Source organism: Notolepis coatsorum (genome assembly GCF_963971535.1).
Source record: "Notolepis coatsorum genome assembly, chromosome: 1".
Classification (NCBI taxonomy): Eukaryota; Metazoa; Chordata; class Actinopteri; order Aulopiformes; family Paralepididae; genus Notolepis; species Notolepis coatsorum.
Window position 1 is genome coordinate 162,306,311 of NC_140165.1, and position 17,532 is coordinate 162,323,842.

Genomic DNA, 17,532 nt, shown 5'->3' on the forward strand with positions numbered 1-17,532 from the left:
TGTATTTAAAATGTAAATAAAAGACAGCTGCTAATACTGAATCTGGTTGCTTACCTTCTTGGAGATACATACTGTATATATTAAGGCTGTCAATCAATTAAAATATTTAATCTGATTAATCACATGATTGTCCATAGTTAACTCACGATTACTTGCATATTTTCTTATCTGTTCTAAATCTACCTTAAACTGATATTTTTCTAGTTTTAATACTCTTATCAACATGAGTCGACTAATGCTCGCTTTATGCAAAAAATGCATGTTTATTTATTGCCACAATGAGAAATACTGTCCAGAATCTTCAAGTAACTAAGATGTACAATGTGCATTGTAAAGAAATTAAAAAAAATGTAAAAAGCCCAACAAAAACATAGTCCTAGTGTCCCCGACGTTAGATGTATATGGTGTGTCAAAAGAGACTTTTTCTTATAAACAATGTTTATTGGTTGTTGCTTTGTTTGTGTTAATAAAATTGCATTTATCTATAGTTCTAATTCTGTCACTGTTTAATGTCACAAAGGGTGGATCCGAAAGCTGTCTACAACATTTGTAACAGGTGATGGAAAAAGTCAACAAATAATTATCAAACTGTATTAGACATTTGTTAATGATGAATAGTCTTCACTTTAGATTAGGGCACGCAATAGCATCTGCAAATGATTTATAGATGTTTTATGAATGTTTTACAAATCATTTGTTGAACATGAACAAATAAATGGAGGTATAGTCGTTTTTTCATATCCATTTTTCAAAGCATCTAAAAATTTGTTACTACACATTAAATAACAGTATATAATGATGAACAAATCAAGTACAAACAATGTTGATAATGAGTTATAAATCATTTGTAAATGTTATACAAATATAGTTATACATGATTTAATAATAATTTACGAATGTATATAAATGGTTTGTTCATGATTAGTTTATTATCTACAAATACCTCATAAATGTCTTATAACTGAGTGTTATTATAAAGTGTTACCAAAAAGGGTAATATAAAAAATAAAATAAATAGTGGCGTTAAAATAATTTTGCGTTTGCGTCAAACATGAGTTAATAACATGTTAACTTTGACAGCCTTGGTATATATATGTATATATAATTTTATATCTTACAAATTAATGGAACCGTATACAGACCACTAGCCTAGCTTAACACATTGGCCGCCGGGGATTAGCCGCATCCTTAGCAGCTCACGCCATCACCTTGTTTGCAGGGCTATAACTATTTAAATATTATAGCTATATGTGCATTACTATGGCCCAGTTTACATCGGGTATCTATCGTTCAAGATGTGGGAAAGTAATATTTTTTCCATTCATACATTGTCGTTTTATACCGTGGTGAATATAAGTATAGTTTTAGAGTGGTCTAGGATCATTCCTAGAACACTAGTAATAGCCCGCGATGTATATTATACTTAAACCATTGGCATTTCGTCCCTATACACTACAATTAAAAATTCAAATGCATATGATCGGTATATATTATGTTCCATCATGCATGCAGGAAATGGGGGGGGGGGTCATTTATGATTGATTGATTGTCAATAACGGCATTCGTTAGTACAACCCCATACGCTGATCAGATCGTTTCCAATGAAAGAAATGGACAATCAAGCTGGAATTAACGTTAGATTGCTCTTACCTCTTGCCGATGAGACTGCAGAAAGAATATTCCAATTATTTGATTGCCATCTGCTAGATCCTATTTCCGTTTGGCCGACGCCATAAGCTCCAAAAGCATATTGATTATTGCGTCTCGAAGGCGATTCAATGCACTCGACTGTTCATCTGGATCCATGTTACAAGATAACTGCGCCCGGACGACATTCACTGACGCACAGAGCCATGCTTCCTGCAGAAAGTAAGTGCAACATCGGCCGAATACCACCAGGCGGCGGTATCGGGCCGTTGCGATCTCAGACAGAGTGCCAGATTTTCCCAGAGCCTTGCTGGATGAATTATGAATGGAAATAGCTAATAAAAGAAAAACGGATCCAATAACGAGTATACTCGTTGTCTGGCACTCAACGATTGGATGGCAATAACAAGTTAACTCGTTGTTGGCGCAGAAAGGGTTAAAACTCCGGGAGAGGTGTTTTGTCCAACAGCTAGGCTAGCTGGTCCATATCCGCTTCCATTAATTTGTGCTAAGCTAGGCCTAGCTTGCAGCCAGATAGCTTTCCGAGTAAATTAGTATCCATCTTCTTGTCGGACTCTGGAGAAGACAGTAAGCCTATTTCCCATAATGTTGGAGTGTTCCTTTAAAAAAACTAAAAACAGAATGAAGGTAACCTCCACTTCACCCACAGTGACTTGATATGTATAGTGACCCCCCCCCCCCCCCCTGGGGGCTCTTACCTGTTTCTGTCCTTCTCCTCTGCAGGTGGCAGAGCTGGTAGAATAAATATGTCATCCACCTCATCTCTTCTCACACTGGAGATGCTGGGTAGAGGGTCCTCACTGTGGGGGAGAACAATTAGAGAACACAACAACAACAACAACAACAACAACAACAACAACAACAACAACAACAGTTAATAAATAAATACAAAAAATACAAATACAAAACACTACACACGCTGATCAGCTGGATCGATATGAAAAAAATTCAGGATCAAGCTGGAATTGACGTCAGATAGTCATTACCTTTGATCGGGACTATTCCAAAAAGAATATTCCAATTGTTTGATCGCCATCTGGTCCATCTGATGTCCATCTGGTCCACGACATAATCCGGCACAACACATGCATCGAGTGTCCCGGACACTTTTCAATGTGATCGAGTGAACCTCTAGATTTCCCTGTACTAACATTCTCCACCCGGTGGGATTTAAATGTAACACGGCCTGGAACAGGGTTTACTGCACTCTCGATAGCAGGATCTGGCCGGTACTGCATCCTCGGGTCCCAGTATGCCTTTCAACTCATTCCCCGCCAACAACAAGTTTACTCGTTATTGGGAGCCGACGCTTGAACGCCAACGAATATACTCGTTATTTGATCGTTTTTCCTTTTTTTCTATATTTTCATTCATTATTTATCCGGGGACCTCAGTGTTACCATAGGGAATGATTCTGAGATCGCCAAAGTGCAATACCGGCTGCATCCAGCTAGACGGCGGTATCGAGCACCCTTTGAAACCTTGTATCTTGGCCTGTGCAACGGTCAAATGTCACTGGGCTCACTTTTCTTTGTCGGGTGAATGGGGCCGTTATAACGATTGAGAAGCATCGAATGCTCCCGATGCATGATGTGTGGTGGATTATGTTGGCGACACAATCGACACCAATACTGGGACTCGCGATCAGATAATTGGAATATTCTTTTTGGGGTACATCCTAGTGAAGGTAAGGGCTATATGATATCAATCGTGCGTTGATCCAACCATGTCTTCACCCCGATGTTAGATTCCGATCAATCAGCCAGTATCACCTCTTCATCTGTTTGGCTTGTGTTATCACCTCTCCATCTGCTGACTCTGCGTTGTGTTTATTTCTTTGACGTCTTCTCATACTGGCTGTACAATCTTTGTCATTCCCCTTTAATGCAACTCCGTAACCATAAGTATTCGACACTGGACAGCGTAGTACCTTTCTTGAAAAACGTTGTTTATTACATAAACAAAAGCCTCAGATCTGATGTTATCAGATTGTATTGTCCTTGCTATCGTCTCTTCTGCTGTTCAGTCCAATAGTGGCTAAGGCCTTGTCGTTAGCCAAAACCCTTCTCCCGTTAGCCGAAGCTAAAGATGATGTGTCATCTCCCCTCCCCCACCCCTGGCCAGGGTGAGAGGGATGAGAGTCTCTCCTGTGGGATTTGTTTCTTAGTCTAACTCATACGCGGAAGAACACTTAGTTATATGAGCTTCGTCATAGCAACGACGGGCCCGCCCCCTTTCCTCGTTACTATGTGACACGGCCATCTTTGACCACAGCTATTTGACCCAGATCACTATAGCAACGGCACTGTTGATATCATCCCCCCTCTGTGATTACCCTGCTATGTGGCGCCAGCGCTGCTGTCGACACTTGACCTTGATGCCTCTGTGGTGTCAGTCTGCTGCAACACACTCTGCCTGCCAGCTTTTAAGATCTATAGATCCGTCTCAGTAGACGCTGTCACCCACCGATATATATATACATTATATGCATATAGAAAAACATAGACATCCTTAATCAACCTTCAGGATCAACAAACTACTTGGTTTTTCAATTAATTAGGCTGTTGTTTGGACGCTTACCATTTCACCTCTCTGCTCCGTTTCACCCAGCTGATAACGGCCCTCTGCCCAGTTTGACTGGAGACAGACATACATGCTAAAAATGATGATAATGGTATTATCCTCTTAAAGCTCATCTCTATATATCGGTTATAAACCAAATGAAAATCATCGATTTCCTTCACCGATCACAACATATGTGTGTGAACGATAGATAGGTGATGTCAAATGGGCCATAGTATTGTATCCATAGCTATTATAGAATATAGTTATAGCTCTACAAACAAGGTGACGCACTCCTATCTTTTAAATTGTGGCAGTGCTAGAACGGGGCCCATCTAATCCCCGGCGGTCAATGAGTTAACGGCAACATACAGGTCCGTGACATTGAATAGAATATTAAAATCGGAAAAAAAAGCAAAAACGATCCAAAAACGTATATATACGTTTTTTGGCCCCGAGCGGTTGGCGAGCAAACAACCATATGTGGTTGGCCGTGAAAGTAGAATACACTCAATCTCACCTGTTCCTCTCATTCCACCCACCCCAGAGATATACAATGTAATACAATAACATAGTATAAATCATATGACGTACAATGTATGATGTATATCATGCCAGTTAGGGTACCTTGTGTATACTGCACCTTGTGTATACTGTTTACTTTGACTCTTATAGTATATATTCAGATACAATTCCTTGTTGCCTATATTTGTTGTAACCGATAGGGCATACAGACCCTCATCTGCACCTTTAACACCGTTTATTTTTCTCAATTTTTATATTCAGAGTTAATTTTATTGCCTATATTTATGTCTTTCCACTATTACCCTGCCATAATAGTGCCACCGGTATGGTACCTCTCCTCCCCCCTCCCCCATGCTGCTATGATGCCCGAATTTCCCCAAGGGGATCAATAAAGGAATATCTTATCTTATCTTATCTATGATTCTGATCTACCTCCTTTACTACTGCTCTCCCTTACCTGCGGTCTCCGAGTGCAGCTTTGATAGCCTGTCTCTTTAAGAAGGTCTTGAGGAGTTTCTCATTGGTTTGTTTGGACTCACGCGTCAACTCCTCTTTCCTCTGTCTCCTTAGGGCCTGGAAGAAGACCACAGCAAAAGATTATCAATTAGCCTTCATCCCAGTTACTTATATACAATACATACGTAACTGGGATGCGACAGTGGCTCAGGAGGTAGAGCGGTCGTCTGGTAAAGGTTCCTGGTTTGATTCCAGCTTCTCTCTGCAGCATCCTTGAGCAAGACACTTAACCCCTAACTACTGAGCAAGTTGGCACCTTGCATGGCTGCCTCCGCTGTCGATGAATGGGTGAATGTGAGGCATCATTTGGAGTAAAAGCACTATATAAATGCAGTCCATATAAATGCAGTCCATTTAACTGTCTGAAATATAAATATCTGAAATAAGAAATACAAATAAATAACTACTAACCTTCATACAATCTTTTACTATTATGTACTTTGCTACTAAAAGTAATCTACCTTGCATATATTACTACCTACTATGCTAACTATGCACCCAAGAGTGTAGCACTCAAGCTCGACACTGTTTGATGAACAATGTCACTTACTCTTAGGTGCCCTTCCTGCTGACTCGCTTTGGATAAAAGCGTCAGCTAAATTACTAAATGTAAATGTAAACATTTGTGGAGGTAAGGTGCCCATGTATACAGGCCAGGGGGTTCTTTATATGTAGGCTCTCCCTGTCATACCAAAAGACTATTTAAAAAAATGGTACCCATAGCCTCCCTGCTTGACACTCAGCATCAAGGGTTGGTTTGGGGGGAAGTCCTTGCGACATACTAGCGTCATGTCCAAGGGGTGTACTTGTACATCAAGCTGCCTCACGCTACGGAAACAGGTGATAGGTTCCTGCCCCATGTGCCGTTACGTTACGGCTCGAGAACCATTGGTTCTCAAAGGCAACTTCTTCTCCCTGTTATGTGTCCATATCAGGGCTATGGTATTAAACAACGCCAGTCCCAGGACAGATGGACAGCATTTATCCAAATCGCTTTACAACTTATGCCTCACATTCAACCATTCACTCACACATTCACACACCGATGACGAAGGCAACCATGCAAGGTGCGGTCTGCTCATTGGCAGCAGTTAGGGGTTAAGTGTCTTGCTCAAGGATCCTTCAAACATGCTGCAGTGAGTAACACACGGACCCACCAGAGTCTGCCTCTTCAGCAGCGGCGCATCTCCATCAAACACGAAGACCGGTCTGATGCGGAAGAAGAGCAGCTTGCAGATGCGGTTGAAGAGAGTGAGGAGGTGTGCGTTCTGAACACTGTTCCCCTCCCGGTCCCTCACGCCCTTCACCGCCTGGTTTAGCCATATGCTGATATCTGGGAGCCTCTGGTTGAGGATAACAACACTGTGGCTCGGTTGAAGAAAGACACGTTTAGCCAGACAGACAGATACACTGATTAAAGAGGAAGTATGACAGTTGAGCTACGTAAGTCACAGTTTGTGTAAGTAGGTAGCAGGTATGTACACAGTGCACAGATATTTATCCACATCTGTCTGTACATACCTGCATATTCCTTTTTACATATCTGTAGATACTATATCTGTACATTCATTACACACTCTTACCAGTTATACCACTGGCCAGTATGACTTACTACCTGTAAGTCATAGTGTATTTATACCTGTATCACTGTACATATTACTACTATAACACTGTATATCTGATTAGCACTAGTACTCAGTAGTACTAATTTATATATTTTATGTCCAGTTTAATCACCTATACATTGCATAGTACTATTGTACTGTACTGTTACATTTGTACTCCATTCTGATTGACAAGCTAAAGGCAATAGGTTTTGAATCAGTGAGCTGGATGGACCAACAGATGGTGGAGGTAAACGGTACACAGCGTTTCCCCTACCATTGCCTTGGCGGGCGGCCAATTTTTTTTAATTAAAGTTTGCTTTAATCACAGTAACGTTGGCGAGCTAGCTAAATTATACATAAATCGTTTTCATATAAATCAATCTTCACTAAAATATTAAAACGGTGGTGGAGCACGGACTACAGAGACGCAGAAGAAAGCTACCAAATCCATTCCGAGACAACTCCGAGACTGACTAGCATCGCACGTAACAAGTCTCAGGGCTAGATCGACAAAGAATGGATTTCATGGTACTAATTGCACCCTTACTTACAATTCATTATGAATTGAAAATGGGGGACCCTGATGTAAACAAGACGAAAGTCTTTCTCTGGTCTGCATCCCCTTAACAATTGTGTGTATTGAGCCGTACTGTATTGTACCCATTCTGCAATCTGTTAATAAAGTTTTCATTCAATCAATCACCTTGTTAATATTTATTTACCTAATTTATGTGCAATAGTTTCATTTCAGCTCAGTGTAGAGAAATGCACCGATACTAACAACCGCCTTACTGCGCGCGTTTATGACGACACTGTTGACACCACGTATCCGTGACACGCGCGCCCCGCGAAAACACTAGTAGTTTTGGGGACCTACCACCCCTGCCCATTTTGACAACCTAGGATGGCCTAGAGTAGACGACAGAGTACAGCAACTTGCAATGGGCCTGGTCTACAAGATACACTACACCACTAAGGTACCCATGTACATGTCGAGGTACTTCCCAAAGGTCAGTGAATACCACGACCACAACACCAGAGGGAGTTCCACAAATCATGTTCAACCCAGATTTGGCTCAAACAAGGGACTAAACACGTTTCGCAATTATGCCACTGTAGCCGGGCTCCTATTGCCATCTCTGCGTTGTGTTACAGTTCGAGGGATTGCCCCGAGTGAGTCTCGAACCCCGGTCTCCCGCGCCGCGGGCGACTTCGCAGACCACTATACCAAGAGGTGAATTCACTTCTTGGTAACGTGTCTGTGTGCCTTTTTAACACTTTGTGCGCCATTCACGTTGTACGACGTGTTTCAAGTTCATGCGAATTCTGCCAATCCAAGGCGTACAACGTTATTTTGATCATATTTCATATTTTCGCCATGGTATTCATATTTCACTCACGGAGCCTTGTCTGATGCTGTGGGACTCGGCACAACTCTGCAACGCTTCAATACTGCCACCTGGTGGCTGATCGGCGAGTCGCCAAACCGGAAATGCCAGTTGGATGTCGGTGCGTCTCCTAAATCCGTCCGGCCACTCGCATATCATCGCAGGACTCTAGCCACACACCGTGGATATGGATCGCTGCCATAACTCAATAATCGACATGATTTGGGCGTGTATTAGTATTATACAAACCGGAAATGGATCGCCTCGATCCCCATCAAATAACTGGGATCTGTTTGCTCCAGTATCATCGCCCAACGGTAAAAGGAGGCTGCCGTGACTTTCAGCGTTTTTGTTTATTATTATCGATGCAAACTGCTCTGATCTATATATCACCCATACTACATAAATTATTTAACGACGATCACGGAATTATAAACGACCCCCCCCCACCCTTCGTTCACCCGCGCATGATCAGTCATAACGTTTAGGACCATGTACAGTTGAAATTTTTAATATAGCGTCGATCGGCAACAAACGGCATTTGATAATGTATATATGCATTTATGCCTATATCTCACGTTCTAGGAATTACTGCAGAAAACGATAAAAACATATTTATATTCTAGACGGTATTTTTGTATGAATGTGTGAATGAAAAAGTAAAACGTTGCTACATCCTAAACGATAGATACTTGATGTTGAATGGGCCATACATAGTAATGTCAATTTAGCAATACAATTTAAAAAGTTATAGCCCTGCAAAGAAGGGGAACATCTCCATAGACTTACAGTACTGGCAGAGAAGGGATTAAGATGAGAATAATCTCCGGCAGATAAAGGGTTAACACATCCAGCGCCAAAAACACTGTCCAGCGTTGTCTGCCAGGATCGCTGTACAGCGTTTTTGAGATCAATATTACATTTTTCGCCATGGCATTCATAATTCATATACCCACCCCCGGTCCTGCAGCTGGACCTTAGATGTGACTGCAACAACGGCTCAATACCGCCGCCTGGTGGATGGTCGGGCGAGTTACACTCGCAAACAGGATGTGCCATCAGTGCATCGATGAAAATCATCGGGCAGTCACATCTCGTTATGGGACTCCCGACAAACATACATAATGGATCGCTTTCTAAACTTAAAAGGGGAACTATTTTACTATTTCTTTCACTATTTGGGCAATTTTACACAATTCCTGTGAGTTTATGGAACACATCTGTACGTTTTTTTTTCTTTTTTTTTTTTATTCATTGTTTTGTATTTTTAATCAAGTACTCAAAAACAGCATTTTTCTACCTCAAAATTTTAAGCCGTTTTGAGGCTTAAATCGGAATCGGAATGCGATTTGAGTGACAGAGAGAGAGAGAGAGAGAGAGAGAGAGAGAGAGCGAGAGAGAGCGAGAGCGAGAGCGAGAGCGAGAGCGAGAGCGAGAGCGAGAGCGAGAGCGAGAGAGAGAGAGAGAGAGAGAGAGAGAGAGAGACATTGACACGCAGGGGCCAAGCGGTCTCTCTTAATGAGTAATACAGGTGGCTGGCAGTTGGCTACAAGCATAGATGCATAGCTGGCAGTTGGCAGTTGGCTACAAGTAGGGCTGCAACGATTAGTAATCGTCGACGAGATATTGTTGCGTCGATTAGTCATTAAATTTTTTTTTAATTAAATTATTATAATTATTTTTTTTTGCACTACCTATCTTTGTGAAAGTGGCTTCTCAGCTCTGGTCCAGCCAGCTGAAGACTTCTTAGCTTAACATAACAGACCGACAGTAAGTTTGGGGGAACTAATGGGATAACTGGGGATGTTGTTTGGTCCTGACAAGAGTCTCAAAGCAACTCTGAGGTCATGCTCAATGTCCAATCTGTTCCTCTGCTCTGTCTTCAGCTGGACCAGAGCTGAGAAGCCACTTTCACAAAGATAGGTAATTAAAAAAATAAAATAAAATAAAAATTATATATATATATATATTTTTTTAATATAGTTGTTTTTCGATTAGTCGACTAATCGAAAAAATAATCGACAGATTAGTCGACTACCAAAATAGTCATTAGTTGCAGCCCTAGCTACAAGCATAGATGCATAGATGCATAGCTGGCAGTTGGCAGTTGGCTACAAGCATAGATGGGGCGGGCGTTATTATGCAGATGAGAAACCTCTGACGTCACAGATACGCTAAATTGCAGATGACTCACTTGAGTGAGGGACAATATTGTGAGATGAGAATTGGAAGAATGCGCCAAATTGAGAATTGAGACATAGATCCTATTAATATAAGTCCACATAGCTAGAAAATAATGCTAACCACTGGAAAAGGCCATTTATAAGATAGTTCCCCTTTAATAATCGATATGATTTCGGCATTTATTGCGCCATACAAACCGGAAATGGACCTAGGCGATCGGCGTCGTATAATTGGGATCTTTCGCCGCCAGTCTCATTGACCCACGGTAAGAGGAATATAACGTTATTTTCAACCCGATTGTGCATTTCCTTGTTTGCAAACCATCTGATCAATATATCCACCCAACCTACATAAAGCAGTTACTGATGATCGGGGAATTATAAATGACCCCCCCCCCCCTTTCCTCCGCGCATGATGAGGCATAATGTATACCGATCATATACATTTGAGTTTTTTGGTGTAGCGTGTATGGGGGGGAAACGGCAATCGGTAATCTATATCAGGGGTGGCCAACCAGTCAGAGACTAAGAGCCACAAAAAAATGACTGTGGTACCACAAAGAGCCACACCATATACCAGCGTTTCTCAACCTTTTTTTTCAGTCACGGCACCCTTCATGTGTTTATAGGTCTCACCCTCTGGCCTCTGAAGTTGCTAATGTCTTTTTTATTTGGGCCTCACAGGGTTAAAAGTACCCTGTGAGACCCACGGTTGCAAAATTACAAAATCACTTTTAGCCATTTAAAAAAATAATGTTTATTTAAAAAATGTTAAAGGGGAACTATTAACTATTATACTACTATTTACTATTTCTTTCACTATTTGGGCACTTTTACACAATTCCTGTGAGTCTATGGAACACCTAGGTTTTTTTTCAAAAAAAATGCATTGTTTTGTATTTCTAATCAAGTACTAAAAACCGCATTTTTCTACCTCAAGATCTTAAGCCGTTTTGAGGCTGGGCTCCAACCACTGTGTGGCCTGGTGCCAACTGCCACATCAACTGCCACATTATTATGCAGCTGAGAAATCTCTGACATCACAGATATGCACATTTTCAGATGATTCAGTTCAGTGAGGGTGAATATTGTGAGAGGAGAATTGGAAGAATTCGCCAATATGAGAATTAGAGACATATATCCTATTAATATAAGTCCACATAGCTAAGAAACAATGGTAAACACTGAAAAAAGCCATTTATAAGATAGTTCCCCTTTAAGCACATGTATAGTCAATTGGTCCTGTTGTTCAGCCTCACAATGCTATTTGATAGTAAATGTGTTTATATGTCCCACCCTCTGGCCTCTGAAGTTGCTAATTTCTTTTTAATTTGGGCCTCACAGGGTTAACCTCTTAAGCCCGAGATATACAGTAAAAGTGTATATTTTCAGCATTATGTTTGTTTACCAATTATTTTAACTGTTATTAGTGAAATATAAGATTATAGAAATCTCAGGGCATTGAGTCGGAAACCGGCGCATATTGACAGGAGGAAGTGGCACAGCCAAAAGTGAGTGTAGTCTTTTGAAGGAAGAGACTCAGGGCTTTCAAATTTCGAAAAACTACCCTACCCAGCTCACACCAGCCCCTGTCAATCATCTGACTTCTGGATTTACTTTTTAATTTCTCTTATTTTTTGGGATTATCTCCCACAAACCTGAACGTTATTGCCATAAAACAGAACGCAGTTAGTTTCTCTACCTTTCTGTGAACGTCTTGCAAAAAACGGTGTTGCAATATGATGAAAAATGGTGGAGAAATTTACATTATAAAAAAGATGGCAGAATTCAGTACTGTATCTACAAAACCTTCTGTTTAATCATCTTCCCTTTATTCATTTGCTTAGATTTTTCAGGTCTGGTCAATTTTAGCATGGTGTTATTTACAGTCAAAGATATTATTTTTTTTAAATAGAATTGATATTCTCCTTTGGTTCATTACAATTTACTCAAGCCTAGTAACAGACACACTATTTCTGACACTGATCCATATGTCCCTAGATTCAGATACCAAGAACATGCAAATGGACCATTTAAAAAAAAATTGTAAATGTTTATTCTACGTCCTTATGGAATGAGTGACATAAAAAAATAAAAATAAAAAAAAAATAAAAAAAAAATATTTTTTTTTATGGGTGGAAGAGCCGCACATTGACGGGCAAAGAGCCGCATGCGGCTCGCGAGCCGCGGGTTGGCCACCCCTGATCTATATAATGCGTTTGGGCCGTGTGTATGCTTTCCGCAACGCAGTTGTGTTTCCGCGTTCCCGTTTTGCGCTCTGATTGGCCGAGCGCGCGCATGAGCCGCTCGGCCAATCGAAAGGACTGGACACGGACAAGTTAAACAGCAATCAATTAATTTAATATAACAGTCTGGTTCTGTGTTAGTTTAACTTGTCCGTGTCCGTGTCCAGTCCTTTCGATTAGCCCCACTGTTCATTGTAAACAATGATGCATGTAGTTACTGTGTGTTGTTGTAGCCACCGGTTAATTCACGATTTTGTATTGGTTTGTCATGACAAACCAATTACATAATCCAACATATGTGTAAAGAAACAACATATTCCAGTTATTTCGTTACGGCGAAATCAATACTTCCATTTGTATAAATTGCGTTAAGCGGAGCTGAGTATTCCTGCCTGGCTGAAGGGCTTGTCGCGGCTCATGCGCATGTGCGCACTCGGCCAATCAGAGCGCAAAGCGGGAATGCGGAAACACAACTGCGTTGCGGAAAGCATACACGCGTTTGGGCCTATAACTAGCGTTTTTGGAATTACAGCAGAAAATATTAAAAACATACTTATAGAAGGTATTAACACAACAATGTATGAATCAAAAAGTATAACCTTCCCACATCCTGAACGATAGATAATCGATGTTGAATGGGCCATAGTAATGTCAATATAATAAAATTTTAAAGGTTATAGCCCTGCAAAGAAGGTAAACATCTCCATAGGCTTACAGCGCTGGCAGAGAGGGGCATGAGATGGGCATAACCCCTGGCGGGCAATGTGTTAAAGGGCCAACAACGTTATTGATTCGTTTTTGCTTTTATTCCATTTTAATATCCTACTCAATGTCACAGAGCTGTATGTTGGCTGGAAAATGCCTTTGGGATTCGGAAAAGTGCATTACCGGCCAGATCCTGGTAGTGGCGCTGTCTCGAGAATGGAGTAATGCTCGTTTCAGACCTGGTGTCACTTTTTTTTCATTCCGGGTTAATTTTTCTGTTAGCCTGAAGCTAACCGCTTCAACTGATCGCCTGGAATACGACGCCGAATTCAGTATGCAGTAAAGGAATATAGCATCAGCCAATGGACATATCGATCTACCAGATGGCGATCAATAACTGGGAAATTCTTTTTGGAATCCAAGCGGCCACAGGTAAGAGCGATTCGACGTCAATTTCAGCCTGATCGGGCCTTGTTATCATAGCCAACCCCCCGATCAGCGCATGTTGTTGTAATAACTAATGCCGTTATTGGTAATCTAATCAATAATCAGAAACGACTTCCCCCGCCTCCCCCTTTCATGCATTCATGGTGGACCATGATACCAATCATATGCATTTTGATTTTTAACTGTAGCTTGTGTAGGGCCGAAACGCCAATCGATTTAACGTTATTAGCTTAGCGCCCTATAACTAGCTTTGCAGGAATTACCCTAGACCAATGCGGTATAACATTCATATTCACGACGCTATAAAATGGGAACGTATTGATGAAAAAAATATTTCTTTATGGCATATTGAAGGGAAGGTTTATACTGACAATTGACACATAGCAATAATATAAAATATAGATTTAGCTCTACAAACAACCTCACGAAACGTGAAACGTTGTTATGAGAAGCTGGCCTCAGGCCATGGTTACACTGGGGTTTTTGTTTTTGTTTTTGTTGCTGAATGATTACGTGTGCATGTCCAAGTTAAAAAGAAACGCAGTTTTGGCAGGAAAACGTGTTCCCCTAGCGGGCACGCTGAAAAGGTGTTTTAGTTTTGGAAACTCGCCGACAATGGTGCCATGTAATCTGTGCGAGCCGGATACGGAGCCGTTCTGCCCAATGCCCATGCGCAGTAGAGACCTGCACGGTTATTTCCAGTGTTTACAGCAGAGCTGTCCCAAGTAGCTGCAGCTACCAACGTGTTGTCAAGTTATTGTTATAAGGAGCCCAGTCCAAAACTACAACAGTCTGCATACCCTTAACAATTGTGTGTATTGAGCCGTATTGTATTGTTTGTACCCATTCTGCAATCTGTTAAATAAAGTTTTCATCCATTTCTAATAGCGTTAACGTTACTACGTTAATAGCCTCGATGCTAACATTATATACATGGCACTTCACAACACTTGAAGTCTGTGACTGTGGATATACTCGCGGTACCTCCGTTACACCACATCAATGTGGAACGCCCTAACCACAGCCGTAAAAAATTGTGAATCCCTACCCACCTTCAAAACCGCTCTCAAAGAGCACCTACAGGAGGCTGCAATTCTAAACTGGCCCCTGTAAACATCCACCCCCCCCCCCCCCCTCCAATGTACAGTTTCTTCCCCCTCAAATACTCTCTTTTAGAAACTGTCTCTTAAACAGTACTGTATATTTGTATATCTTGTATGTCATAAATGTCTGGATGTAACAGTACTGTTTATCTGTATGTCGTGTATGTCATAAATGTTACGATGAATTGAAAATGGGGGACCCTGATGTAAACAAGACGAAAGTCTTTCTCTGGTCTGCATCCCCTTAACTCTTTGGACGCCAGACCAGAGGATAGTCGGGTTATCTCGCAGACCGTTCAGCGCCAGACCAGAGGATAGTCGGGTTTTCATCGTTATTTCTTTTATTCAATATTTCCATCCAATACCGGCCGCATCCACCCAGGTGGCAGTATCGAGCACCCTTTGAAACATTATATCTTGGCATGTGCATCGATCAAATGGCACACTTTTCTTTGTGGTGGATTATGTTGGCGACACCGGGACTTGGACCTGCGATCAGACAATTGGAATATTCTTTTTGGGGTACCTCCTACCTAGTGAAGGTAAGGACTATATGACATCAATCCTACTTTGATCCAACCATGATTTCACATAGATCGCAACGATCATATGTAACGTACTCCACAACGTATGCCATTGGTGACGATCAAAGCATCAAAAAACGACGCCCCCCCTTTCATGCATTCATGATGAAACATAATACCTATTATACACATTTGATTTGGAAATAGTAGAGTGTCCAGGCGAGAAACGGCAACACTTTTAGTAAAATTCACGTTTTGCTGCATATCGTCATTTTCTGGGATTAGACAGGATCACTCTAAAACTATACTCATATTCACCACGGTATAACACGCGAACGTATTGATGGAAAAATTTATTCTTTTTCACATATTGAACGATAGATACTTGATGTCAAATGGGCTATAGTATTGTATCCATAGCTATAATATAGAATATATATAGCCCTGCAAACACAGCCACTTATTCCTACCTTTTAGAGTGTTGGCATGGTAGGAACTAAGATGCTCTAGGGCCTCCGGCGCTCAAAAAGTTAACAATTGTGTGTATTGAGCCGTACTGTATTGTACTAGGATGTACTAGGATGGCTTAGAGTAGACGACAGAGTACAGCAACTTGCAATGGGCCTGGTCTACAAGATACACTACGCGACCAAGGTACCCATGTACATGTCAAAATACTTCCCAAAGGTCAGTGAATACCACGATCACAACACCAGAGGGAGCTCCACAAATCATGTTAAACCCAGATTCGGCTCAAACAAGGGACTAAACACGTTTCGCAATTATGCCACATCAATGTGGAACGCCCTACCCAAAGCTGTAAAGGAATGTGAATCACTACCCACTTTCAAAAACACTCTCAAAAAACACCTAAGGGAGACTGCAATTCGAAACTGGCCCCTACAAATGTCTTAACCCAGTTGTACAGTAAATTACCAAGTATGGCTTTGTCAGTATTCCAGTGTACAGTGTCCCCCCCCCCTACCCCACCCCCCCCCCTCCAATGTACAGCCCCCACCCACCAACCCCACCCAACCTCCTCCAATGTACAGTTTCTACGTCAAATGTATATACACTCTTTTTCTGGACACTTTTTGTATCACAAACAGTACTGTAATTTGGAAATCTGATATGTCATAAATGTATAGATGTAGCAGTACTGTCTATATGTATGTCATATATGTTATGATGAATTGAAAATGGGGGACCCTGATGTAAACAAGACGAAAGTCTTTCTCTGGTCTGCATCCCCTTAACAATTGTATGTATTGAGCTGTACCCATTCTGCAATCTGTTAATAAACTTTTCAATCAATCAATCAAACGCATTATGCAATCTGTTAATAAAGTTTTCAATCACTCAATCAATGGTTGGATGCCAAACGTTTTTGTTGCTGTATATAATGACAATAAATTGGAATCTAATCTAAACCACAGTTTAGGTATAAATCGAGATAGAGTAAAGAGCGAGAGAATAATTTCCAAGTAAGGATACCGACAGCCAGGATCTTCCCCTCCAGTGTCTCTGGGTTGATGGGCTTCCCTGTGCTCTCCAGTAGCCTCCACAATCCCTGCACCCCCATTACGTTACTACTCCAATAACTTGACTCGACCGGAAAGTATAGACGTACCGAGGAGGTTATCTAAAACTACACGAGGTGCTTGACGAACGATAATCCATGCATTTTCCTATCGCTTCGAAGGAAAAACAGCGATATAATCAGATGGAAACAAACAAACACACTCCCATTGAAGGGGACCGGTGGTGTAACAATATTATTGTCCGTAGACTTTGCATTTAAAGGTTCCGTATTGGGAGGCCGGTGTGTACAACGTCCGTTCGCGTGGCTCTAAAAAGGAACGCAGACTCAGATTGGGTACAGTTTCACTCCCGCCCCGCTCTCTCTCGCGAGATGTTACAAAAATGACTCCATTCCCGACCCCGAGCGTTCTTATTATTATTTATTTTATAATTTTTTCCGACTGAATGTCGTTCAGAATCAAGACAACGTGACACAACTAATAGGTAAAAAAAATACATAGCTATGTATAGAAATGC

The 17,532-nt window shown here is 41.3% G+C and overlaps 1 protein-coding gene across 1 annotated transcript in view; it reads right to left on the minus strand.

The window, feature by feature from the left end:
- The window catches only part of ercc5 (excision repair cross-complementation group 5), a gene marked incomplete at its 3' end in the record, with an annotated part of 75,601 nt that extends 58,380 nt beyond the window's left edge, over window positions 1–17,221 (minus strand). Inside the window, 4 exon segments of the mRNA XM_084308164.1 lie at window positions 2,367–2,468; window positions 5,213–5,328; window positions 6,429–6,604; window positions 16,969–17,221. Of these exon segments, the coding sequence (XP_084164290.1) occupies window positions 2,367–2,468; window positions 5,213–5,328; window positions 6,429–6,604; window positions 16,969–17,056 (482 nt within the window). The 5' untranslated portion in view covers window positions 17,057–17,221.
- Window positions 17,222–17,532: the final 311 nt, after the last annotated feature.